The sequence below is a fragment of the Carettochelys insculpta genome, chromosome 15, assembly GCF_033958435.1.
Source record: "Carettochelys insculpta isolate YL-2023 chromosome 15, ASM3395843v1, whole genome shotgun sequence".
Lineage (NCBI taxonomy): Eukaryota > Metazoa > Chordata > Testudines > Carettochelyidae > Carettochelys > Carettochelys insculpta.
In genome coordinates, this window is record NC_134151.1 from 13,273,053 (window position 1) to 13,299,919 (window position 26,867).

At 44.3% G+C, this 26,867-nt stretch overlaps 1 protein-coding gene across 5 annotated transcripts in view; it reads right to left on the reverse strand.

Moving 5' to 3' along the window:
* PWWP2A (PWWP domain containing 2A) overlaps nt 1-26,522 on the reverse strand; it is a 46,249-nt gene extending 19,727 nt beyond the window's left edge. The window contains exons 1-2 of one of the 5 annotated variants that reach the window (XM_075009371.1): nt 25,460-26,522; nt 1,380-3,080 (exon numbers count right to left, since the gene is read on the reverse strand). In XM_075009371.1, coding sequence (XP_074865472.1) covers nt 1,394-3,080; nt 25,460-26,247 — 2,475 coding nt within the window. In that variant the 5' untranslated portion in view covers nt 26,248-26,522 and the 3' untranslated portion in view covers nt 1,380-1,393. Of the gene's footprint in view, nt 1-249; nt 3,081-24,946; nt 25,016-25,459 lie in introns of those variants that run through there. The other 4 variants (XM_075009374.1, XM_075009373.1, XM_075009370.1 and 1 more) reach the window with 4 other exon arrangements.
* Nucleotides 26,523-26,867: the final 345 nt, after the last annotated feature.

The following is a 26,867-nucleotide window of genomic DNA, read 5'->3' on the forward strand; positions in this document are numbered from 1 at the left end:
TATGAAAGAACTGAATTTCTGGAGAAATAATTTGACAAGCTTTATTTCAGACAAGAGCCAGTTTTGGGTTAAATAGATGAATCCTTAGTCTCAAAATTAGAAACCAACAGTACTTTACAGCAAATGATCTTTTTAAAGTGCTAAAAGAGAAAATTTATATTTTAAAGGGGGTGACTCCTCTAAGTATCTCGTACACAAAAACTAACACCTAAAAATTTTCAAAGCTTTTTGAGAAACACACACAAGTAATTCAGATTTAGTCAATTTTATTTACAATTTTTGTACATTTCAGAGCATTACACAATTACATATTCTCATTTTCTGACCTGCAAACAGATACCTTAAAACGGAAATATTAAAAAAATGAAGTTAGGTACATCCAAAATGCAACAATTACACATCTGACAATTCACAAAGTGTAATTTACTAGGACGTATCCTAAGAATTTAGGAATAAACAGTCAGAAGAAAATCTGACTGACTATTTTAGCAATCAAATATTTACACATTCAAACAAAACCTCTCTTGCTCTAAACTCCCAGGCAAGTTGCCTGGAAGACTTTTCAGTGGAAGAAAGACAGGAAGTTATGATTCACACCTATGCAGCATTAACAGCCCTTGATCCCAAAATACTGAGTAACTTTTCAGCTTCGCCTTTGGGCAACAGGCTTGTCAGACCCTGAAGTGTCATACTTGTGCCCCTGTGTGCATAGAACGGCTGAGTGTCTGGGGGAAAAAACGTGGTCCACAAGGCCCATTTAATCTGGTCTTTAAACTCTGTTTAAAGGGTTTAATTAAATTGATTTCCAACATGATTTAAACGGGTCAGTGTGGATGGAACCAAGCAGTTTTTTTTAAATACAGTCCAAACTCACTTTGGCCCCATTCATACTGAATATCTATATGTATAGAAGCTACTTAATGCAGAAGTTTTGAAACAAGGTTTAAAGGCCAATATAAATAGGGCGTAAGCTTCTGCACGTCCCCAGTGGGCTGCCCAGGTCACAGCTATTACTTCCATCCTTTGTTTACCCTTTGCCACATAGTGACTAGGTACATACCAACTAGAAACTACTAAAAATTCCCTGCAAATAAACTGCCTTTCAGCTGAGGCTATGGCTCCTATGCATGGGATATTTGAGGAATTTTTAATTTAAAAAAAGATACTCACTTGAAAAATACTGGTGTTCTTATTTTAGATTAATTTTGATTGCATGTTCAATTTGTTTAGTTTAACTTTTAAGAAACTGCTACAAATCAGAACAATTTTAGTATAAAAAGAGCAGCCAACTGAGTGCAATGTTTTGAATTGGCCAAGTCCATCATGGTAGTTCTCTAGCTAGGCTATAAATTTTGAGGAGCTTCCAAATTCTTGCCTACCTTACTTTCCACGTTCACGTTTCAAACTGAGTCAGTAGGGCCCGAACCTCAGGAGTCAGCTGCTTAGCAGCCTTCGCTGCCTCTGTTATGGCCTTGCGGTAAAGGCCCTTTCTCTTCTTATTAAAGCGCGACTGAAAGTTTTCTAAAAAGGGGGACAGTTGTGAAAGAGCAAGAAAAGATGTTGTTGGGGACCCAAACCATGAAATGCGGGCCTCCTGTCGAACTAAAAGGCCATTATCTTTCCGGCTCACAGTTATAGTAAGAATACGGGCTGGCCACCAAGGGAAGCCATAAATCTTGGCCCAAACAATGTCACCTACACATATGGTCCTGCCATCTGGTGTGACACATTTAGAGACGTTTTTGGAAAAGACTTTCATTTTCACGGAATTACTGAGCTTTTTCTCTTCCTTTGAAGAGGAGGAAGAAGAGGAGGAAGGTGCATGCATGCTGCCTGGAGGAAAATCAAAACTTTCAGTAGAACTACACTCAGAGTTGGTGGATTTCAAATCATCTGTGCTATCACTACTACACACTGATGCACTGGAAGAGTCAGATTTCTTTTGATTAAGGGTCATGTAAACTGTTATATTGCTTTTGCTGCCTCTCTTGCCCAGTGTCTGGTGTTCATCCTGATCAACAGTTACATGCACTTCACTTGTGTCCTGAACCTCACTGCTGGCCTCTTCAGGGCTTTTTGAGGGGCTCTGATTTTCTGAAGGGGCCTCACCTGCTGAGCGGGTGGAGGAGCAGCGAGACTGTGGTTTAGTTGCTATCTTGCCACTCCGTATTTTCTCAAGTCCTGTCTTGAGAGAGGAGTCATTTTCTTCATTTCGGTACCTTTGTGGTTTTAAACGCAATCGGGGTGGGAGGGAACCTGAGCTGGTGTTCTGAAGACGCCGTGTGAAGTGGACCTTTGAATGTGCATTTTTGGAAGTGGAAGTTGCACTCTGTTTCTTGTGTGCCTTCTCTTTGGCCATTTTCAAAACTTCCCGAGCTTTTGCATGATCCATGTTTTTGCTCTGGAGAACTTTCTTAGTACTTAACTGAGCTTTTGAAGTGTTTGCTTGGGCAGAAACTTTAACTACTTTGCTTCTACTATGGGCAACATTTGAAACTTTGACCACAGCATGCCTTTTCTGGCTTTCATTTTGGCTTTTTCCATCTACTTTGTGGTCAGTTTTAAGTTTTTTATTCACAGTAGTCACACTCTCATTTCTTCGCTTTTTGTGATCCTCATATTTTGAGCAGTCACTTGCATTGCCACTTTTTTTAATTTCTTTTTTTTCTGCAACAACACTGTTTTTACATTTGTCACATAAGACCTGCCTGGGTCGTAATTTGATAGCATTCATAATAGAAGTGGGTTCCTCCCTGTACATTTTCCGCTTGGGCCGCTTAATTTTTCGGGGTGGAGGCTGAGGTATTGATTGGTTATATGTGTCCCTGATAAACAAAGGAGGAGGATATGGCGCTCCCTCATGGAAGAGGGGAGGTGGTTTAGAAGTCCATAGGCTTTTAGCGAGGCTAGGTTCTGATGACTGAATGGGAGACGAAGAGTCATCAGGGACTGCACCACTGGCTTCACACTTAAACTGGGTGTCATCTTGGAATGGTTTACTTTGTAGCTGCATGGCTTCAGGTTTATCCTTGTACTCCCTTTTAGGAAATATGGTCACAGGGATTCCATGGGGTCCAAACCTTAAAGAAGAAAAAAAAAAAAGAATTTTAAGTGCCTTCACTTTTTATTACACTGAAACACATATTTTTTAAAAGATGGCCATGCTAAGGAACTGTTATTTTAAGAAACATTCTAGCCATAAAACATTCTGGCCACCTCTCCAGAACAGCAGTGGGTAATCTAGACTAGTGAGCAGTGTTTCCCTCTAATTATTTCCATTCTTGGGGGTGGAATAAATTTTGTCTTGTGTACCAAGGCATGTGTGGATGTGCACCATCAGCAGAAACACATGCTGCCTGCTGTGGGCACTCTGCTGATCAGCTTGGTGGCACCAGAATCTCTCCTGGGTAGCTGCTCAAGTGCTCATCTTACAGGCAACACCACCAGTGAGTAGGCACCATGAGTGGTCCTCCATCTCAACGGGCCACAAGATTGTTGTAACAAAGATGGTCTACCAGGACAGAGTAGTTTTGCTAACTGTGCTTTGCAGGGTGTGCCGACTGAACCACACAAATGCTTTAAATGAATGCAAACAGAATGCACAGGTCTTACAGTCAACACTGCATGCAATGAACATGCACCTCCCTTCACATGCCCTTGCTTTATGTGTTACTTTAGTAATACCTGTGGGAAAGAAAGAAAACCACCTATACAGATATAAATCACCTCTGCCAATCATATGCACAGGCAATGACAAACAAAATGTTTCATGGGTCACACACAGAATCCTGATAGGTGGTATGGGGCCCATGGGCAGAATGCTATCCATTCTCTAAGAATATAATTTTATTTTTCCTCCAAAGACCACATTGGCTTTGTCTGTTTAACAATATATAGTTAGTATAAGTCAAACACAGGCTCAAGATTCATGAACAAATCTCAAGCAGTAGTAACAATTTGTGCAATGGCTACAATTTAAGTGATTACCACAAGCAGCTCTAAACTCAAAGGCTGCAATTACACTAGCAAGTTTTGCTGACAAAACCCTGGTTTTGTTAGCAAAACTGATGGAACATCCACACACCAAACGTGTTTTGTCAACAGGTTGTTGACAAAACTCAGTACTTTTACTGGCAGCATTCTGCCTCTCAGCCCTGAGACATAACTCTGCTGTCGACGGACTGTGTCGACAAAACAGCTGTGTGGATGCTCTGAAGGGCCTTTTCTCGATAGACAGGGCATCCAGAACAATGGGAAGCCCTGTCTCCTGCGCTTTCAGGTGTCTGTTTTGTTGAAAGAGCAGCTGGTCAGTCCGACTGCTCTGTTGACAGAGCGGAGTGCTCTTCTGATTGGCTTTTGTGTGTGGCTGCACTCTGTTGACAGAAGTTTTGTTGGGAAATCACTTCCGACAGTGACTTCTGTCAACAGAGTACCGTAGTGTACCACAGCCACAGAGTACTCCAGTCTCAATATCTCACTAATGGAAGCTACTTTTGTAGTTATACAGAAAATGAATGCTGAGAGATATCCAATTCCAAAGGAGAGTGGATTTATCACTTCCCCAGAAAGTCAGTACAAATTAAATTTTATTCTAATCCAATTAATGTACATAACTCCTACAAGTATTTTGTGCAGCACAAAAATATTTAGAACTAACTTTTTTCTAGAGTTCTCAAAGCAGATTCAGTAGGTTTCAAAAGTATTCACTATGTATATGCTAGTATCTGGCACAATGAATAAAGAAAAATTTAAGTGTTAGCAAACTTCATGCTTCATATAAGTCTTCATTAAGAACAGTACTTGATCAATACTTAATAAAATTCCAAGTTTCATAACCACCTACTCACTTTCAACTATTCCTAAAGAAAACTAATTCATGTAATGTTAAATCCTTTTCCCATTATGCTTACATTTTAAATAAACAATACACAGACTGTCTTTATGGAAAATTAGCTTAAGGTATAACTCAAGTTTTGCTCCCTAAAGTTTTCAGTCTCATCCACACATAAGATTTCTAACTTACATGGCATTTTAAACTCAAGCTTGCTAGATCAGTGTTTCTTAAAGTATGCTCTGCGGAACACTGGTGTTCTGTGTACAACTTGCAGGTGTGCTATGACCATTTGGAAAAATACACTGATGGCATATGTTTTCTGTTATTAAAACCAAACACAATGTTATTTCTTCATTGCTAGATACTTGATTAAATTACTTCATTTTGGTTTGCTATATATGTTGCCATTTTTTTTTAATTAAAGAATGTTTTCTGCATAAAAATATTATTGTTTGGTGTTGTGTGGTCTCAAAACGTTTAAGAAACAGTGACTTAGCAGTATTATGGTTTCAAGCTTAAGTGCTACTGAGCTTCACACAAGCTAAATGAAGATAATACAAGTTACAATCACTGGTTGCTAATCCAACCTCACTGAGTAAACTAACAAGCTAAACGTTGCTGTTTAAGACAAGCCCATAGCATTGGCTGTACCATTTTATTTTCAACATGAAGCAGTAAATAATTGCAATAAATGAAGCTGGGTATTTAACAGACCAGTGTCACTTAACTAAATGCCAAGTATGCTGAATGTTTCAGACTATTGTAAGAAATAGGACATTTAAATAAATGCCTACGTTGTGATTTTTATTTACTGCTGCTTTATTATATTGTATGTGCTAGAAGCTTCTTTACATTGTCAAGACAAGTCTTTAATAATTTACTCTACGGCATACTGATAAAGTGTGGTAAAAAAGTTGCATGTTACACACAAAGCAAACCTAAAACACTGCTGAAATGAACGCACCCTATCCAAACTCACATGGGCAATTATTCCTCCCAGTCATAGACCATAAATTGGGGTTGGGACCCTTCCTTGGGTTGGGCGGCCACATAAAAGTGAGAGGGGGAAAAAACCCTCACTGCTATGGCCCAACTGAGACACTTCAATCTCCCATGCTCCAGCCCAAATGGCTGGGGGTGAAGAAGGGCGGACCGAGGTTCAGGACTTCCCCCTAGGTCAGATAAGCTCTTGAGGGACCTGGGGTGGGTCCAAAAATGAGGGGAGATCAGGGTTCAATGTGCAGAAGGGGACTGCCACGGAGCAGGATGGGGGTATGCGTGGGAGGGAAGGTACAGGAACAGGCAGTAGGCAGCTGGAGTAAGAACACCATCCTTGCGGGGTGGAAAGTTGGCAAGCCAGCCTGGGTTCCCCACTGCAGGTACATGGGGGAGGGGTCTGAGCCTCGCAGACCAGATCCAGACAAGCTGAGGCCAGGGCTATAGGATCTTCACCCCTACCATAAATAATGGCACAGAGAACAGCAACCAATAAATGGAGTTTGGTTTCAAAAAAAAGTACCAAAAATGAACACCCAAAAACAGAGAAAACTGACATTGACATAGTCATGATTGTTACCAAAACACCACCTGACATAACAGTTTAAGCACGACAGTGCACCTTTACACGTTAATGGATGTGTAGGAAAGGAAATTACACTGCCTTCTCTTCAAAATTCGGAGCCCCCTGAAATACCTGCTTGCGATCTAAAGTTGAGATGCTCTTCCATTAATTCAGAACTACACTGTTCATTTTAACTATTTCTCTAATATATTATTGAAGGCTTCAGACACAGTACCATACACACACACACACAGAGAAAAGGACAAATACCTCTACAATTATTTCAAGAAAGAGTACACTTGGCATAAATCCGCTAGGGACTAATTTTAGAAATCTGAGTATCTGCCTTAAAAATTCCACCAAATCAACCATTACTTTTGGACCTGTTGACGCTTAGAGTTAACTTGTTCACAGCAAAGGTAAATTTTAAGAAAGTGTTTACAGTATCAACTAACCACTAAATTCATAATACTTAAAATGGATTTTTTGACTGCATTCACAGCCACTGCCAGAGTTCACTGTAAACTGTGCGCTTGTGTTTCAGCTCAGAAGAAATTCAAACTTCACTCAGCTGAGTAGCAGACTACCTACAGCTCATTCTGTTTCTCTTGGTGGTGCACATTCACACATACCTGACGACACACAAAATTTTTATTCTGCACATGGATAGAAAAGATTAGAGGGAAAATTTGTCATTGCCATCAAAAAACTTTAGTTTCTATATCCACTTTCTGATCAGTTAGAGATAAGATATTAGCTATAGCCATTACCCAAAGAAGTACTCCTACCAAACAACATAAAGTAGGGAATAAACTGCCATGGCCATGTAATTTAAAGGACAAGACAGCTGTACTTTTGACAATGGTAACTAAAAATCCTAGGTTAGTTTTTTTTTTTAGTTAATATTTTTAAGACATTAGAACAAACAGGAAGAAAATCTTTTGTGTTCTCTCTTTATACCTCTTTTACTAGATGATTGAGATCTATCTTATAGCCTTCTTTTCTGGATGGACCCAGGCTTATTATGGTCAGCACCCTCCCTGTGAACCTTCTCACAGAGTCCCAAGGAGGTCATCTCCACCAGGATCAGTTCTTGCAGATTCTTTTATTTCAAAATCTCAACAAAAACAAAAACAAAACTTCTAAGTCTGTCCCTCAAGCCTGTAAGTTCCTGAACTTTTACCTAAGAATCTTTGTGATAATAGGACTTCTCATTCTTCCTTCTGTCCATTTTGTTCCCTGGAGCAATTCCTTCCAACAGTAGTTCCAGGCCCTGCTGGCTAGCTCCCTGTCTCCATTTCCTGCTGTTCAATTTACAGATGATTAACCCAGGTCTCTTCTCAAATATGGTACATAGGGTTAATCAGCCAGCCAGATGCTGACCTCTGACACCAGAGGAATGCCATCCTTTAACCACAGGCACAACTGTGCGTTTCATCCATATTTCTCTCTTACATTTCTACAACCACAAAAATTATCTGTACATTGTAAAAAGCCTATCTTGTCTCCTCAATTCCTCCTTCTCTTAGTTACATTCACTCATCCCACATCTACGTACTCCTTCATGCACCTGTTTCAGGTATGTTTCAGCCCCAAGGAGCTACCAGGCCAGATTGAGATGGTTACATTGTCAGGATGCAACACCTGGATAGGAAAGGATCACAAAGTAGCCATTTACACTCTACCTCCCCCATCTCAACTCATCCCTAGGTCCTGGTTCCAGTTCTATACTTTTCTTTGCCTTAGAGAGCAAATAACCCATGTATGTTTCCTAAAGAGGACAACTATATCGACATTAGATGATATTGGGTTATTTAAGAGGTTCTTTCCCAAACAAAAACAATGAAGGACTGCAACTTAATATAGGAATTAATTATACTCTGTTTTGCTGGGTTTCACTCCCCATCTGACATTAAAAACAAACAAACAAAAAACTATTTCCCACCCAGGTCTACTACTTACCTCCAATTCCAAGGAGACAGTTTGGAAACAGCACCAATAGCTAGTTTTGAGGATGTGTGTCTCCATGCAATTAGGTTTTTTTGTGTTTGTTTCAGACAAGCATCGCATAATCATGGTAATAAACACTGGACCTAAGTGTCAGCTCTGCGAAGGGTCGGACCAACTCAAGAGTCCACTTTGAAGCTGTGGTTCTTCTTTGTAAAATTCAGTGCTTATTAATGGATACACCAGGAAGGGGCATTACATAGTTTGGTGTAACTTTCTACGGTAAGACATGGTTTACAGTATTTTAACATTAGTCAAGACTTCCCTCAATGTTTTCAAGCATGGGATAAGGCAACACCATTGAAGAGTCTACCATTCTAGTACAGAAGTAAGTGGAGCCACAATTTGGCCCCTTATTACTTAAAAGATGAAGCTCCCAACCCAGGTTCAGATACAGCCCATTTTCCCCAACAGCTAGAGGGGAGATGGCTTTTTACATGAATATTACTCCACAGAAACGGTCTACAATCCATCTCTTTTAGCTTTCTGTCAATAATTGGTTTAGTTTGTTTGTTATTAGGCATCAAGTAAAGTTCCCAAACCCTACGTCTGGATGCCTGGGTAGGGAGAGTGTGCAGGTGGGAGAAAGGAAGAGAGTGGCAGAAGAAATTAGAAAAGAGAATTGCAGTGGAAAGGCTTGGGAAGGAGAGAACTGGAAGGAGTACAGGGGTGACAGATAAAGGAAGAAAGGACAACACTGAGGATGACAAATGTGGCATTTCTTTCCCATTACATGACAGGGAAAAAGAGAAAAAAGCAAAGGGAACAGATCTAGCAAACTTAAGGAATACAGTAAGAATAATTAATCAAGTAACTTGCCAAATATTACTTAGTTCTCATTAATTTAAAGCATGAAATACCACAACATACTGAATAAAAAAAATAAAAATCAACCCCCAACTGTATTTCTGTGGTCACTCACTATTCACAAGACCTCAAAAACTGTTCTGCTAAGTCTATTTGCTTCACTCACAGTTTCTTTGCATTATGTAAACTAGAGTGTTTCAAAGGAACCACAGAGCAAATGGTTTTAAATTCTGGTAGAATTTCTACGTGTATGCAAACTGTAAAAACAAAAGTGTTTTGGTTAATTAGCATTAGCAAAGGTGAAGGAGGATCACAAGTGCATCACCACTCTTCAGATTAGCCTTGATATCATGAGACACCTTTACTGAGCTATGCTCTCAATTGAAGTACATCATGTATATCTAAAGGTTATAAGGAACAACCAAAACCAAATTCATAAATAAGGCCTGTCTATCCATTCAGTTTAAAATAAATGTGAAGTGACAAACACTGCAAGTGATAGCTTAAAGTTTGTCCTTCTACCCAAATTCAATAGAAAAATTAAGCAAGAGCATTCCCAGCAGAAAGAACCTGTCTCAGGTACAGTATTACTTTCTTCTGATAAAAAACAAAAGTAAACTTTAGTATTGGTACCTGACTGCACTCATGGCAGTTTAATATTGTTGATGGGACAATATCATCCACTGATTTTTGTTCATTTTGATGTAATTACTCAACAACGACAGGGAGTTGCATCAGGTAAGAACTCCACTCCCAGCCCCTCCTTCACCCTTCCACTCAGACCCTGCACTTCAGGGAACTTCAGCACCTGCCATCCTGCTCAGACCCCACACCCCTAGATCCCTCTGGCACCCTTCCTCCTGCCCAAACTCTGCATCCCCATCATCCTGATACCCAGCAACCCCCTCCCAGCCCTCATTTCTGGCCCTCCCTCCCAGAGCCTGAGGGAGGCAGAGGGGAGGCAAAAAAGACACAAACTGTATGGTTGGAAACCAAAAACCTGAACATTAGCTAGGTCATGGCTAATACCTGGTGTAATACAGATCCGATCTTTAGCTGACATGAGCCTCTAAGATGTGTACTGGGCCTTTCTCTGTCAAAAACAAAACACCAACAGTCACCTAGATCAGGAAGCACTGATGTAGAAAATGAAACTGCTATGCCAGCACATGTCATCTACTAAGGAATTCTTGTCAGAGGGCTGGGTACACTGGCTTTCCTGAAGGGTTGTGACAGACCAGGAACCAGCACCCATCCTCTCATTTCAGCCTTATAAAGCTAAAGGAAGACTTTACTATTCTTATGAACATTTTACTGCAATGCACCGCTACATTTAAGTAAGAAGCCTAATATATCAGTCAAAAGTGCTGCACTTCTGCTAGAGTACAGACTTACATGGCTACCTCTCTGTTACATATCAGTCAAAAGTCATTTCAGCCTCTGAGATTATGAACTGGATGCATGACCATTACTGCTGTTAAGGATCTGATGTGCTTAGGGCAACAGTTCTCAAACTACAGAAACCCAAGGACCTTCATTTTCATTTAATTTTTTCCAGGGATACCTGAACTCCACCTCCCCCTGCTTGGCCCATTCTCTGCTCCCTTCCAAGGCCAAGTCCCTGTCACACCCCTTTCCAAAGCCCCACCCCCACCAGACTGGGACTGGTATCTGAGATGCAGAGTGGGATGTAGGCTCCAGGAGGGAGTGTGGATGCACGAGGGAGAGCAGGGTGCAAGCTCCAGACTGGGGCAGGGGTTGGTGTATATGAAGGGGATGCAGGTACAGGCTCTTGCCAGACAGTGTTTATCTCCTGTGGTTCCATAAAATGAATGCAACACATGCCCCTGGCAGTGGCTCCTGAACAGGGGTCAATGGGCACCACCCACACTGCTCCTACTGGCTGCAGTCACTAGCCAACTGGAGATGCAGAACCAGTACTTGGGGCGGGGGGCAGTATGCGAAGACCCCCCCCATTTTGCCCAGGGACCACAGGAACATGCGAGCTGCTTCTGGAGACATGCGGAGTCAGGGCAGGTACAAAGCTGCCTTCACCCCACTACGCAGCCAGACTTTAAGCATTCGTGGATGGGGAATTGATCAGCAAGACCCCTGGACTCTCTAGGGACCTAGACCCCAGTCTGAGAAACACTAACTTAGGACACGAGGGGAATGCAGAGATTTAGTAAATCTAGAGAAGAGCAAAGAATGATTCAAACATGATGTGGCACAAGTAGGGCACAGCCAAAATAAGAACACTTAGGCTAAGTCTACACTCCCAGGAAGATCAATATTACCGCTGGCAATCTTCCAGAGTTTTCCTTACCGCCCCAGGACAGGCTAAATCGAACTCATAGGGCACCTAAATCAGAACTCCTGTCATGCATTAGAATAAGGGAAAAATCACTGGGAGATGTCACAGAAGCCCGAATGAAAGCATGTGCACTTCAGCTACATAATCAGCATAGCTGGAGTTGCGTACCTTAATTTGATCTTCCGCTTTACTGTAGACCTGCTCTTACAGGAGCATAAACAGCCTTACTTTTAAAAGAAAGGCCATTTCTAACGCTGCCAAGCTTACTCTGTCACTAAGTTTTTTAAGTCACCACTGGTCAAGTCATTTGAGGTATGAGAGTTAATGAGCACTTTGAGCTATGTGTTCCTTTTAATTATGCATACACTGATTATGTGGCATCCATAAACCCAAAAGCTGCAGAGATCTCTTATAAATTTATGTAAGCTTTGCTTCTTTTTGGTGTCATAGCAGTTTATCAAAATTCAAGTACTCTGGAGGATAGTGAAGAGAAAACAATATTCAACTTCAGCAGTTTGTTCTCAGGCAGTGCGAGCTGCCCCAAGAACATGAAATATATGTGTCTCTGTCTGCACCCAAATTAAGTCAAGATAGAGCAAAAAAATGTGGGTATAGGTTATAGGTTCTACAACCTATTTAGGACTTCATAGGTATCTGCAGTGTTCTTTAATCTTAACATATGCACCCAAATATGCAAACAATGCATGATGGCATGGGGGTTTACTTTAATGGGTAGGACTTAAGTGAACCTTTTCAGCACTTGCAAACTACATTGGGGGCAGGAAGGGAGTGAAAGGAAAAAAGTAACAACACCTCCAGCAGAGACTAGTTTTAAATCTAATGTTTGAATGTGAGCCATGTCCTCAGTTTCTTAAAAGGACTTACAATTTCATACTAGCTTGACATAAAACTGATTTCAGGGAAGTATCAGATTTGATTTAACACATCATTTACAAGGAGACAACTGACCTCTAGCATGCTATCACTAGTCAGCACACAATGCTGTTTATAAACTAAAATATTCTGTCATTCATGTTTTTGTTGTTCAACCCCTGTACCGTATTCCTTATATGTATTCTATAAAAGCCAAGGCAAGAATAATTTGGTTTAAGGTTCAAACATACAGGCTCTAACATTCCGGCTGCACGGCAAAATATTCAGCACCACTTAATTCTGATCACCTTTAATGGTTTCATGTATGTACCACATTGAAATATTTTCCTTAAAATTTGAAGGAATTTGGTTTGAAAAGCTCCAGTCTGTTTATGCACAGAAATATTCCACAGTATATGGAACATGCATGTGCATAGGTATTATGTTAGCTACTTAACACCAAGCATAGGACACACATTTAGAACACACCTCAAATATTTCACTATTATTCTGTGTAGTGTAGAATTTATCTACCTAAATATATACTAAGTATCCACCTGAATAACGTACTGAGTAGATGTTCACTGTTTTCGCATTTCTTTCTACCAAGAACATCATGGCATCAAAGTGCACAAGTCAGAAAATGCAGCATTTAATTTAGTCAAAGGTGCAAAAAGATGGCTTATTTATCGCCATTCTTGTAGAAACAGCACATAAGGGGCCAACGCCTTTCACCACTCCAAAAATTGTTTTTTAGGATTTTCCAGTAGTAATTATGGCTGCATTGAACATACAACATTGGACTGATGGACTTTACATGTAAACAAAACATTTGATAACATATTCCACTAATTTGTAAATGACAATCAAGTCTTTATTTGGTATAACTTCTGAGCATGTCAACAGCTTCCAACTGATGTCAACAATTTCTACTGTTAAATAGTGAGTTGAGTGTTTCAATGAAGTTGCATCAGAGATTAAGAGTTACATTTGTCTAAAGGGTATGGCTCAAAACTCAATAGGGCTTTCTGAAAGTCAAGACTGGGCTTTACATAGCACACCAATTTTTAGAAATCACCAAGCTGCTTGCAGGTAGCTCTCCTTATGTACAAAGGAATAAATGTCTGTCTCTGCCCCATTCCCACCCTCATAAGATCCTGCCATGCTGAAGAGTGACAGGCAAGTAGCATAATGACTACACATAGAAAATACTTATGTAACAACTAGATAGAAGTTGTATTATTTCAGAGTGCAAACCTCTTTGAAACAAAAAGCAGTCAAGTAGCACTTTAAAAACTAACAAAATAATTTATTAGGTGAGCTTTCGTGGGACAGACCCACTTCTTCAGACCACAGCCATACCAGAGTCTGTTCTGGTATGCATCCAGCATCTGAAGAAGTGAGTTAACTCACGAAAGCTCATGCTCTAAACTTTTCTGTTAGTCTATAAGGTGCCACAGGACCCTTCGTTGCTCTACAGATCCAGACTAACACAGCTACCCCTCTGATCTTTGAAACAGGGGGACCCCTCAGGCAGCAGCCAACTGCAGCATCATGAAACCACATTCACTATACAGAAACCAGGCCTTCCTCAGAAAAATCTGAAGGGTGTGTGTATGAGGTGGGTCCTAACCTCATGTGTGTGAATATAGCCCCTCCCCTCTCCTGGAAAAACTGGAAGGAAGGCACATGTAAAGTTTTCTGCAGTTGTATCTCCACATGAGCATGTCTGGAAGCCAGGTGACACTGAGTAAAAAATACATCAGTTCTGAAACCCTTTTTTTTTTTTTTATTTTTAAACTTTAACCTGGATACCAAGTACACCCATTTTGTTCTGTCATGACACAGTAGTAGGGACTCTGATTTGATACAGCTTTCACACCTATTAACTTGACATCACTGTAAGGTGGTTTTGTTAAAATTGTGCAACACCTTTTAGCAGACATTCTTTAATTGGGTTAAGTCAGGAGCAGGGAATCTTTATTGGGTCAGGGGCCACTGATCCACACACACGAGTGGGGGCTACATAAAAGTGAGACACCAAAAACAAAACAAAATCTCATTGATATGGCCCCAACTGAGACACCTCACTTCCCTCACACTCCAGCCCCATGGACAGGGAAGTGGGTGGGGGGGCCTGAGGTTTCCCCAGGCCAGACTCTTTTCAAGTCTTGGTGTTGGTACCAACAAGATGGGGGGCTCAGAGTGTGTGTGGGGGGGCTGCTGGGAAGATGGTGGGTCAGGGAAAAAGGGGGCTGGGGTAGGGTGCAGAAGCAGAATGGGGATGGGGCTGTCTGGACAGAAGAGGAGCAGGAGCAAGCGGCGGGGACAAGTCTGAGCAGGGGGGTTGCAGGAACTGTATGGATTTTGGGTGTGGGGGAGGGTGAGTACTTACCTACAAGCACCACCTCCCCCCCCAACTGGGGGAACAGCAGCAAGCAGAAGCACTGTCTGGTGAGGCTTTCCCCCCAGAGCTCCCAGACATGCCACTTCTCTGCTACCGCTGCTCTGATTGGATGTAATTCTGGTCAATCAGAGAGGCAGGGAAAAGCGTGCAGGCAGTGCTGTGCTGCTATTCCCCCAGGAGGAGGAGGAGGAAGTGCAGCACTGATGCCACTTCCTGCTCTCACCAAGAAGAGACCATTGGCTGGATCCAGCCCTGCCTTCCCTGACTCTGACCCGCAAGGCTTGGAGCTCCACAATCCTCTGCCCTGCCCTGTGCTAGATGCTGGGGAGGGGAGACCTGAGCCTTGGGTGCTGGACCCAGGCCAGTCACAGGCCAGCTGCAGACTGTGGCCAGGGGTTCCCACCCTGGTTTGTGTGTTCAACAGGTTACATGGATTATAGTCATTTAACCAATTTAAAAAAAAAAAAATCACTGACTTATGTGCTTGACCTTCACTTCACCTCAGTGTAGTTTGTCTGGGAATTTCCTTTCTAATTAAAATATATAATTATTCCAGAAACTTCGAAAATGCTGCCCTGCAATATTTTAAGGACCTAAAAATTAACGTCAACTGAATTCTTACTTCATTTTCAACTTTTAGCATTGTACAGTAAAACCTCAGGTTATGTGGCGGTTGCATTCCTGCAACCCCCCACATAACTCAAATTTTCACACAAGCCAAGGGGAGATGGGAACCAGACCGCATCCTGGTTCCCAGCTCCCTTGGGCTTACAGGAGGCAGGAAACTGACCAGCCCACTAAGTCAGTTCAGTCTCCCCACTGCTTACAGGACCCAGGCAACTGATCAGCACATGGCGACCGCTTGGTTCCCAACTCCCTGCCACTCAGGGGACCCGGGAAACTAAGCTGGTCAGTTTCCCAGGTCCCGCAAGGGATGGGGAGCTGGGAGCCAGGCTGCTGCCTGGCTCCCGGCTCCCCTCCCTTAAAGAGCTGGGGAACTGACCAAGGCTGCTTCTGCCCTGGACAGGAATGGTTTCTCAACTTTGAAAGGGGAGGGTAACCAGGCTGTCACCTAGTTCCCAGCTCCTTGCTGCTCCGCAGACTAGGAAATCACACCTGTCACGGACGGCAGCTAAGAACTGGGGTTTGGGTTGTGACCTGAGGTAGGGCGTGCAGGTGGAAGCAGTTGGTAAACAAAAGGGAGTGGGGTGACATGTGCAGACTCCAGCAAGCTCCCCTTCAGTGACTCCCGATCAGCAGCCCTGCATGATCCTCAGGCAGCCTCCCAACCTGTCACATCCCCGCATACTGCTCAAAGCAGCTGGCTGTTGGGCCTCATATGCTTCCAGCATATCACACGCTGGGGAAGAGCCTTCCGTGTACTACCTCCACTGCAAATACAGCCCAGGCAGCTCTCATTGGCCAGCTTCCCAACAATTTGGAGCTGTGAGATGTCATTGAAGGCAGGGACAGCATGTGAAGTTGTACCCTCCTATCCCCACTAGCACACAGTAAGCACATGGCCCCCACAACAGGCCACTTTGGGCATCAAGTAGGAATGTGGCAGGCAGACAGACTCTCACTGGGCTGTATTGTGGTGGTGTGGGCTGGATCTGGCAGTCCAGATCCAGCCCACAGGCTGTATTTTGCCTGCCCCAGGGCACATAATATCTCAGACTCATTTTAAAATTAATTTTAATTTGATAAACTGATTTATTTAAACTTCCAAAAACATTGCTTTATAATTGGAGCTAGGCTTTTGGGGAAGAGCACGTTGTAATTTTCATAGGGCAGGGTGATCTGAGCTATGCAATTTGAAGTATATTAGTAGCGTAACTCAGACTGATGTAGGTTAAATCTACTTACCATGGGGTCCACTCTGTGGGGAATTAACAGGAAAAAAAACTTGTCAACTCCTCAACTGCCGCTGGAGCAATCACTGCAGCACTGCTCCATCCCATAGTGGAGACAACTCCATGCATCTTCACTTTAACTGAAAGAGCCAATCCACCCACAACTGACATCTCCATGAGTACTTTTATCTGCATTACAATAGCACCCAACCGTCCATTTTAATGGTGGAACAAAGAACAGACACTGCAGAGAAGCCTGATATTTTGTGGATATTTGCTAAACAACTTGTCCTACCTGGATTTTTCACAAATCCGAAAAACTGTGTTTTTCCATATTTTTTAGTCACCAGAAAGAGACTGTGACTCTTAAGCTATGGCTACACTCATGATCTTACTGAGCTACAGCTGTGCCCCATAAGCTCCCTGCACAGCTGCTCTAAGTCAATGACTCCCTTCAGTTTAATTACTCCAGGCCAGGGGTCTGCAAGCTGCAGCCCTTTAAGGACTTCTTTATGGCTCCCAACACTATAACTGCAAAGTAAAAAAAAAAAGCTTTCCAGATTATTTGTGATAAACAGCAAACATCTACAAGCCCAAAAATCACCCCACATATCTAAACAGCAAACAGTATGTGATCTCAAAACACTGGATAACTCCTTGTAGCATCCTCCAGAGAGAGAGAGAGAGAGAGAGAGAAGGTTTGGGAGTAAAAGTCAGGAAGGCAGTGGTAGAAACACATGTAAAGCATGAGGAAATAGACTATGTAAGAAGTTTGTGAACACCCTGCAGTAAACATGTATCATATTACAAATCAATGTGTGTGCACTGTTCTTAAAATAGGGGTTAAAAAAGTATGGTTTGATTTTATTTATTGTGTACCTTCTCATTGATGTGCATTGCAGCTCTTGATTTGAGGTGTTTTTTTTTCACCTAACTGGAAAATATGGCACTTCGTACTATCGTGGTTGCCAACCCCTGATCTAAGCCCCGCAAGCCATGGTAAGTGTATATAGTGAGGGAAGGAGAAGCAATGTACTGCTGTCTACAGCAGTGCTTAAGTTATATCATTCACCCAGGTGGCTAAGTCATAACTTAAGTGACATAATTTATACCATGTTAAACTGCAGTGCAGCCATAACCTTAGGGTACATCTACAGTCTACACTATGGTCAGGGTTGATCTTTCAGAGTTTGATTTCACATGCCGGATAGTTCGATTTTGCACATCTCTTCCGGGGGTCTGCATGCAACCCCTTTACTCTTCAATATTGCAAGGAGTAAGGAAGGTCAATGGGAGACTCCAACTTCCTTCTGTGAGGATGGCCAGGTAAATTGACTGTAAATAAGCTGATTCTAGCTACTCAGCTGCCATAGCGAGAACTGTATACACTCATCCCATGTTAAAGTACTTCATTTACTAGAACTCGCTTAAATGAGGGACACACTTACCTACCCTAGTTCACTCTACAAGTGAACTTCCCCCACTCACACAAGCCTTATCCTCCTCCCCCCGGCTCCAACACCCTAGTCTGACTGCCCCCACCAGCCCCACAGCCCCAAACTGCGGCAGCCTGATGCCCCTTCTGGCCCCATGGCCAGAACCCTCCGCCACCTGACACCCCCTCCCCACAGCCCTACTCCGTGTCAGTCAGACCTGCTTTACCGGCCCCACAGCCTATATCCCCCCACGCCGCCTGACCCCCCTGCGGGCCCCGCAGCCTGAGCTCAAGGCTGTCTGTATGCCCCGCAGCCTGACCCCCACCTCCACCTCCACCGCTTGTACACCCCAGGCCAGACCCCCCCAGCCCTGAGGCCAGACCGCTCCCCCCCAGCACAGCCAGAATGCTCCATGCTGCCTGTATCCCCCACGGCCCCGGGACCAGACCCTCCCATGGCCCCGAGGCCAGACCCGCCCCCCAGCCACCAGTAACCCCCCATGGCCAGACGCCCCTGCGGACGCCTGTACTGCTTGGCAGCTGCCTGGAACCCCCCGCACCACTATCAGCACCTGTAAACTGCGGCCAGACCTCCTGTGGCCGCCCATACCGCTCCGCGGCTGCCTGTACCCCCCCGTGGCCAGACATCCCCCCTGCCCAGCCAGATGGCTCTGCAGCCACCTGTAACCCCCGCGGCCCCGCAGCCAGACCCCCTTCCCCCCCGCCTCTAACCCCAGCGGCCTGACCCCTGCCGGCCCCACAGCCACAAACCATGGCAGCCAGACCCCCTTACCAGCCCGCAGCGAGACAGCCTGCCCTGCCCCTCAGCCTGCCACCAGATTTTAACCCTCCCTCCCCACAGCCCTAAACTACCCCCAGCCTTTAAGCCTCCCCAACCCAAGGTTCACTCACCTTTCAAAAGCAGCGCCACCTGCTGCCACTCCTTCTCCCAGTTGGGAGCCCTAGGAACTAATCAGAAATTTTACATGTAATTTAATAGGAATTTAGTGTCCCCCTTACAAGTTTCTGCCTTCGAGCAGAAAGTTGGGAACCAACTGTGCTTGTAAGGCGAGGGATGAGTGTATTTACAATTGACTTACCTGGCTAGTTTAGACCAAGCCTGAGTGACACCTTGCAGATTAGGTAAGGAAAGAAGGAGAAGCAGTAAAATCAAAAGATGAACAGTTGTTGGTGTTTTTCCTCCACGGATTTTTGTGACTGAATAATAACTTTGTAAAACTTCACTAGTTAAATAAAACTAAGACAGTATCAACCTGCACTGTAGCTCCTACCCACACCAAAATCTAAGCAGCTGTTCAACACAATATAGGATTTGGACAACTTTTCTCATATCGGCTTTTTAAAAAAAAAAAACAAACTTAATTTTTTAAAATCCTGGAGAAATTTCTTTACCCCCTTCAATTACAAAAACATTCTGAAGAATTTACCGATATTACTACAATGTTCGATTATTAGAAGTGTAATATTCAAGTTTAACCATACTCTTCACTTTTGCTTGGTGTTAAAGGAGAAAAAGTCACTTTAACTTTCCAAAGTTCATGCATTACTTAAACACAAGCCTGCCATGTTTGACAGTTGTTGAACTAACTGTGACAGTTCATGTAATCTCACCAGAGTCTACAATATCCTTCTGCACAGAAACAGAAGTTTTACAAGATGAGGAAGACCTAAGGCTAACCACTGTTGTGATATCACTGGGAGAGAACACTGTACCAAACAAAATAGTAATTTTACAAAAAGTTGAATATTTTATACATTTCAGTGAAGCCAAAAGGGTAAGTTACATGACAGCTCTACTTTGAAAATCATTTAAACATCATTTTCTTACATGTTTTCATATAACTCTGTCTGACAGTATCTCAGACTTTTAGATATTAATGCTCTCTCCTCTGAATTTTGGTATCCTAAGTTTTCAAATGGCAGAAGACTTTGGTTTCTAGTTCTCAAAATTGTTCTTTCCAGAGCTGCTATGATGAAATTCAAAAAGGGAAAACACACTCATGACAGAGTTGCGATTTCTAAGTTTAAGTATACCATGATATACCAGGGCTAGAAACAAAAGCTTTCTATTGTTAGGCTAAAGATTCTGTGACTGCTCATAAGTGGATTTTTTTTTTTTAAACTAGACAGGAGGGACAAGTTACGACTTCCCTGTTGAAAAAAGTCTAAGACCCTGCCCACTGAAGATTTCAATCCTGAAGTAGTGTTCCAAAAGGATAAAGAACTCTTGCACGCCCTCATAAGATAAAGACGTGTTGTCATGTTGAACCTCTCTCATCAAGCAGTCGATATTGTCTAACACATTACCAACACTTCCACTGCTTACTGAGCTCTTAGATGACATTTACGGGTAAGCTACAGCTAAACAATAATACAGAACACAGAGTCAGGACTGCTGGCTGGAAACAAACTTTATGGGAGTGTGAGAAACATGGTCATCCGGCTAACTACAATCATGCCAGATTAGGAATGCTGCCAAATGAGCATTCCAGATTACAGAAATTCAATCTGTACTTCCTAATGCCTGCTTCCTCCAGGTGCATTGAGCCTTTAAGCAATTCTGAGCCAGCAAGTGGTACCAGCGTATCAGAAACCAATACACCTGCATGCCATATAATAAAATTCTCAGAATGGCTGCCATGGTCAGAAATGCATTAATTTAAAAGGACACTGTGTCCAGCAATTTTTGCAGATGGCAAATGATATTACTAGAATTAAGAAGTGTCAGAGAAAACCTCTCTAAAGGTCACTAAGTGCACAATCAGTTTGTTTTTGAGAGGTGAAATTCCCATCTCATGCATTAGTCTGATAACACCATTTGTGTACTAGGGAAGGAGCTCTCAAGCATTACCTTCCTTAAGTGATATCAAGAGGAAACATACAGATAATCGCAGCAAAACTATTGGAATTCAAATCAGCAGCAGGCTGTGCAGGAGCGTAAGCAGAAGGAGAATGAGGTCAGCAATTTTTGGTTTTGAACTTGCCTGAAGAGAATGCATGGATTTTTGTTGTTGTTGTTCTTGTTTTGGTTTTGTGTTTTTACATACAAGTTAACCCTCACACTCATTGCCAAGCTACGAAGCAAACAGCAGTCTCATTTCCATTTGCTGGAACCATGGTGTCCCATATGCTCCCTGTGTGCCACGTGGCAAACAGGGCAGCGTAGGGTGGTGAATGGGGCTGAGGAGAGCTGCACTCGTGGGGCACCCCGCCACACGTGTCCCACCACGTGGTGAGACAAGCACGAGATAGCAACAGTGGCTCCTCTGGCGCTGGTGGCTCCAGCTGAGGTGCAGCTCTGGCCCTGGGCAGCTCATGCCGCAGCTCCAACTGCACTGTGGCTCTGGCCCCAGGCAGCCATGGAAGTTCTAGCCCCAGTGTGTCTTGTACCACATAAGTAATCTGCCAGGAAGGGGCACACCTAGCTAGAGGGCAACGTTGACTGAGTAAATTTCAATTGAACACCACAGTGCTAGAACATAATTGCTATTAATCCTGATTCTGCAAAGAATAAGGTGATCACTGTGAGTTAACACCTGTAACTGAAGATACTGGTCACCATTAAAAACAAACAAAAACAAAAAAACCCAAAGTGAACTAGATTACCTTTTTCTATGCTTATAAATATTGACTTGACTTTCACAGGAACTGACAAGTCTACGATCTCCACTATAGGACAAGCAGATTTACAGGCAATGGCCATATCTGAACTACAGAAGTTTAGAAAAATTCCCACACATCTAGATGAACTGGTGGGAGCAAAATGCCAACAGGCATTTTCTGTATCAAGATTTCTTCCATTTCAAGTGAACCCATGTTAGAACTTGTGTGGCTTTTGATTTAGGTTTGCCCTTCAAAGTCCTGTAAAAAACTGCACCATTTAGTAAACAGACACTCCCAAAAAAGAGGTTAGTTAAAAAAATTGTATAACTATTGATGTTTAAACCAAGTCCTGCTAAATTATATACCCCCATAAAAGAAACGGAGACACCAGAGTTTTCTGATACTGACAGCAACATCCTAAGGCAATAACAGGCCACCAAAGCATAAAAATCTAGGTAAGCAAATGCAGCAAGACAAAAATAGCACAAATGTTGAGTTTATCTAGGAGGATGTTTTTAACACTTAAGTGTTCAAGTAGTCTATAAAGAACAAGTGCTGAGCACATTTCTAAAAAAGTTAAACTTACTCCTCTATTCTTCTTTTGGGGATTTGAGTCCAGAACTTGCTTGCCAACTCACATTCACTGGTAATATTAGCAAGTCACAGCAGAGCCTGTATGCTAGAAAATCCAATTCTCATCCCTAGCCACTCCCAGGTTTTTGTTTTAAGAAGAGTCCAAACTGCACCTCCTATATCCATGGATGGTCCCTCTTTGGGTTAAACCCAGGATGCATATGGGCAAACACGTGACACAGAAGATACCTCATTCCCTCATCAGCCCATAAGAACAGGTAATACAAACCCTTTTGCTATATTACCTTGTCCACAAAGCCCTCTGTGATGGGGTTTGGGACAATTTGGAAGCATGCATCCACTGAAGTCACACAACTAAGGAATCAAGGAGCACTTCCTCACTCATATTAAGACACAGTGCTTCTGTGCAGATAGCTCTGTGCCAGAAAGGAGTATTGAGATCCACACATTGGAGGATCATCAGTGTTGAGACAATTTTTGTACCCAAAAATCCCAAGGCATTTACATCTAAGTGGATTCACTGGGTCAAATGTATGTATTTAAAAAAAAGAAAGTAATTTGTTTTGTTTTGTTTTTGTTTTTTTGTACAGGAGGGAAAGAAATCAGGATTTTCCTTACTTATACATACAGGATCCAGAGTCATTTAATAGAAAGTGCTTTGACACCCACATAGTGCAAGTAAATGAACAGAGTGAGGGCCAGCAACTCAGAGGGTCTGGACTTCAGATCTACAAAAGAATAGAATTAAAAAATAAGTTAACCAGATCGCAGCTGGTTATGCCCATCACTATTTTGGGGCTTTTCACTATTTCACACTAGAAATGTGCACCCTTAAAGATCAGCTTTAAAGCAATTTAATGAAACGTAAAAATGTCTAAGACTTTTCAATGCATGGTTTAGTTTCAAGTTGTAGAATTAGCTTCCACATTTTGTTATGATGTTTGTAACTGGCTCATGGAACTTATCAACCTCTCTAAATATATCTGCCCCCCCCCACTCCCCCAAAATCCAAGTTGAGCCCAAAGCAAGACTGCACGAAACCACTGGTCTGATTTCTAGAAGAAGCACTAAGAACTGAGAGACTGCATAGGTGAATAATTTCTTAAAGCTGATACAAATTCTTTATGCCATACCACTATCTTGCATCACCAGATACAGTAAATTCCTTCATACCCAGCAACCCCAGGACCTGGACGGTGCCAGATGTTCAAATATTCCAGTTAAGAGAGATCAGCTAGGGGGAGACATAGGTGGGAACTGGGGATCAGCATCCCCATCAAACAACAAAATTCAGCTTCCCCCTCTCCCCCCGAACCCCAAGCGTGGACTCATGCTCAACTGTTATTCCACTACCTTGTTGGTCCTGATGGCGAAGAGCCACCTGTGGGGCTTGCACATGGCCATACTGCACAAGGAGCAGCTCTGGGATGCAGACACCAGGCAGGAGAGTTGCACACACATGTAACATGGAGGGACACAGGACACGTGCTGAGTGGACCAGCCTCCAAGGGGCAGAGCATTGCTCATGCGCTCAGTTCTGCTCTACTTCTTACTCTGTCAGAGAAGTCGCATCAGGGTTTGGGGTTTGATGGAGCTATGCCAGTGAGATGAGAGTTCTGGCTGATCGAATACCAGATAAAACACAGAATTTACTGTAGTAAGAAATTTTGCAATCCTGTTCTCCAAGGTTTATGTCTAAACACAACAAGTCGTCCTGGGGCACCTTATGGACTAACAGATATTTTGGAACATAAGCTTTCATGGGCCCATTTCTTTGCCCACGAAAGCTTATGCTCCAAAATATGTTAGTCTATAAGGTGCCACAGAACTTCTTGCTGTCCTTGAAGATACAGACAAACTGCGCTACCTCTCGGATACTTGTCATCCTGCAAGGTTTGTATTGTTTACTCTTTGCACTTCACTTCACACAGGTAGAGAGAATGACTGGGCTATTTTAATATTGTTCTGTACTTGCTTAATGCTGAAGTCTACAAGCACCAAAGAAAGAAAGGCATTTATATCCTCAGATACCTTCCTTTTTTGAACAATTCTTCTCCCATCAAAATGAGAGTTTCCCCAAAGATGGACTTGACAAAACTGTCTCTTCAGGCCCAGATTTACTAAATGGACATTGACTCCTTTAAGAGAAAGTCTGGTTCATGGGAAAAACACTTAGCCTCTCCCCATCCACAAGGCACAACTCTAGTAGTAAACAACTCAGGGTTCCAATATAGCCTTCAGTTTGAAGGCTGTTGACTTTTGAAAACCCTATGTCTCTTTGGATTACAACAATGAAGTCACTTGGCAAGTTGTGAGCTAAAGATGAGTACCCAAAACAGAACTCTGGTTCTGAACACCTGTGATCGGGGGAGGCTAAGGCCAATTCTCTGCAAATCAAATTCATGACTGTAACCAGCAGGGTAGGATTAGGGAGGCCCAAGATGAATCCTGTGTTAAAGGAAAATGACCATGTGCTCTTCCTGCCTGTCTCATATTTTCTAATTCCCATAAACAACAGCTCTTTTCATTTAAAAAAAAAAGTCAACACAATCGGAAGGGGGAGGAAGGAATGGGTGTTGGTCAGCGACCAGCTTTTATCTTACTTTATTACTTCAAAGGAAAGGTCCTCTCCCTTACCTTTAACTCAGTAGTAGGCCAGAGGACCAGAGAGCGTGCGTGGCAGCAGCAGAGGCTACAGCGCATCAGAACTGGCGGACGGAGAAGGTGCTGTTAGGTATTGTCTCAGTGCAACGAGGCTGCGGGGCCACCGCTCCTACCCTCCATGGCCGGCAGCCTCGGACTTACCCTGCGGTGAGGACTGGATTGTTTAGATAGGGAGAAATTAATACTGGGCACTTCTTCTTCCCTCGCACCACGAGGCAGAGCTGAAGGGGCTCCAAGCACCCCGCCTCCATCTCCAGGAAGGATGGCGGGCCAAGGACTGCGCAGAGCCTGGCTCCCCCAACTCCATCTCCCAACGCGGAGGGGAGGAGACGGCGATGGGGACCTGCGGAGCCCGGGCCCGCTCTCTCCCCTGAGGGTCTCGACTTCAGGGCGGGGGACTCCCCCGCGGGGCTCATCGCCCCCGGCCGGGAGCAGCTGTTCTCCCGGCCGGGCGGGGTCCGGGCAGGCTCCCCTGCGGCATCTCACCTTTTGGAGAGGTCCATGAGGACCCCGGAGAAGAGCTTCTCCCCGAGCCGGAACGACACCACCAGCGCGTCCTCTATGATGTGGTCCAGGGTGACCCGCACCTCCGAGCCAGGCAGCAGCGGAGCCTCCGCCTCCATCCCAGCCGGGACCACCGGGGAGCCGGCGGCCGGGGGCTCCGGCTTTGCAGCCGCAGCATCAGCAGCATCCGGCTCCTCCTCCTCCGGCCGGCCCGGCTCCTCCCCGGGCTCCGGCTCCACGGGGGCCCCCGCAGCCGGCGGGCAGGGCTGCGGCTCCTCCTCGGGAAGTTCAGGGTGCCCAGCAGACGGCGGGCAGGGCTGCGGCGCCTCCTCCGGCTCCGGGCTGGGCGCTCCTCTGGGCTCGGCCTGCAGCGAACCCAGCTCCGCCTCCGGCTCCGTCCTCTCAGGCTGGGGCTCCTGGGTCCTGGCCGAGCTCCGGGCGAGCTCTACGGGCGGCAGCGGCTCCTCGGCCTCCCCCGGCGCGGGCTTTGCCCCGTCGGCCTCATCCCCGTCAGGCGCGGCCGACTCCACGGCCTCGCTGACAGCGGGGAGGGGGTCTGCGCCGGCCTCGCTGCCCGGGATGGGCTCTAGCTCGGGCTCAGCTTCGCCGGCTGCCCCGTCACCCGGGACCGCGGCAGTCGCCGCCGCCTCCGCAGCCATGGCCGCCATTTTCTCTGCTGCTTCGCCGCCGCCTCCCTCCAGCAGCCGGATCGATAACCGCGGCCTTCTCCGCCCGCCTAGGAAGGAGAGCCCGCCCCGTGAGAGTATCATTGACAGCTCATTGGAGGCCGCGGCAAGATTCTAAGCGCCCATTGGAGAGAATAAAAGTCCATCGAGCCTAAACAAAACTTCCCATTGGGCAGCAGAGATTTCATTCAGTCAGAGGTCGGAAAGCGGAAGAAAGGGCCGAGTTTAACACCTCTAAAGATCAAAGGGGCCTGCTTGAGCCAGTAGTGTTTTGCTATTGGTGGGGGGGAAGACTCCCCGCCTCCATCAGCCCGCTGAGAGGCTGTTAATTGGTGCAGAGTTACGTCTATCAAATTGAGTTGGGGGCGCCTTAGACGAGGGGTGAAGTTTCCAGGGAGGTTCCTGGCTGAGTGGGAGGGAGAGGAAGCGGGGAAAGGGGGACAAGAGTGGGCAGGTGGGGCGTTAACTCACTTGCAGTAGAGGGTGGTAGACTAATATTCAAGATTAGGAGACTATTGGGGCAGGGACTGTGTGTTCCTGGCCATGCAGCACCTAGCACCTTGGTGTCCTGATTTTCATTCTGGTGTTGCTTCCACACAACTAACAATGATCTGTCAACTCTTGTTTTAGGGCACCCACATTAGGAGGATCTGATGCAGCATCTGATGAAGTGAGTCTGTGCTAACGAAAGCTCATGCTCAAAA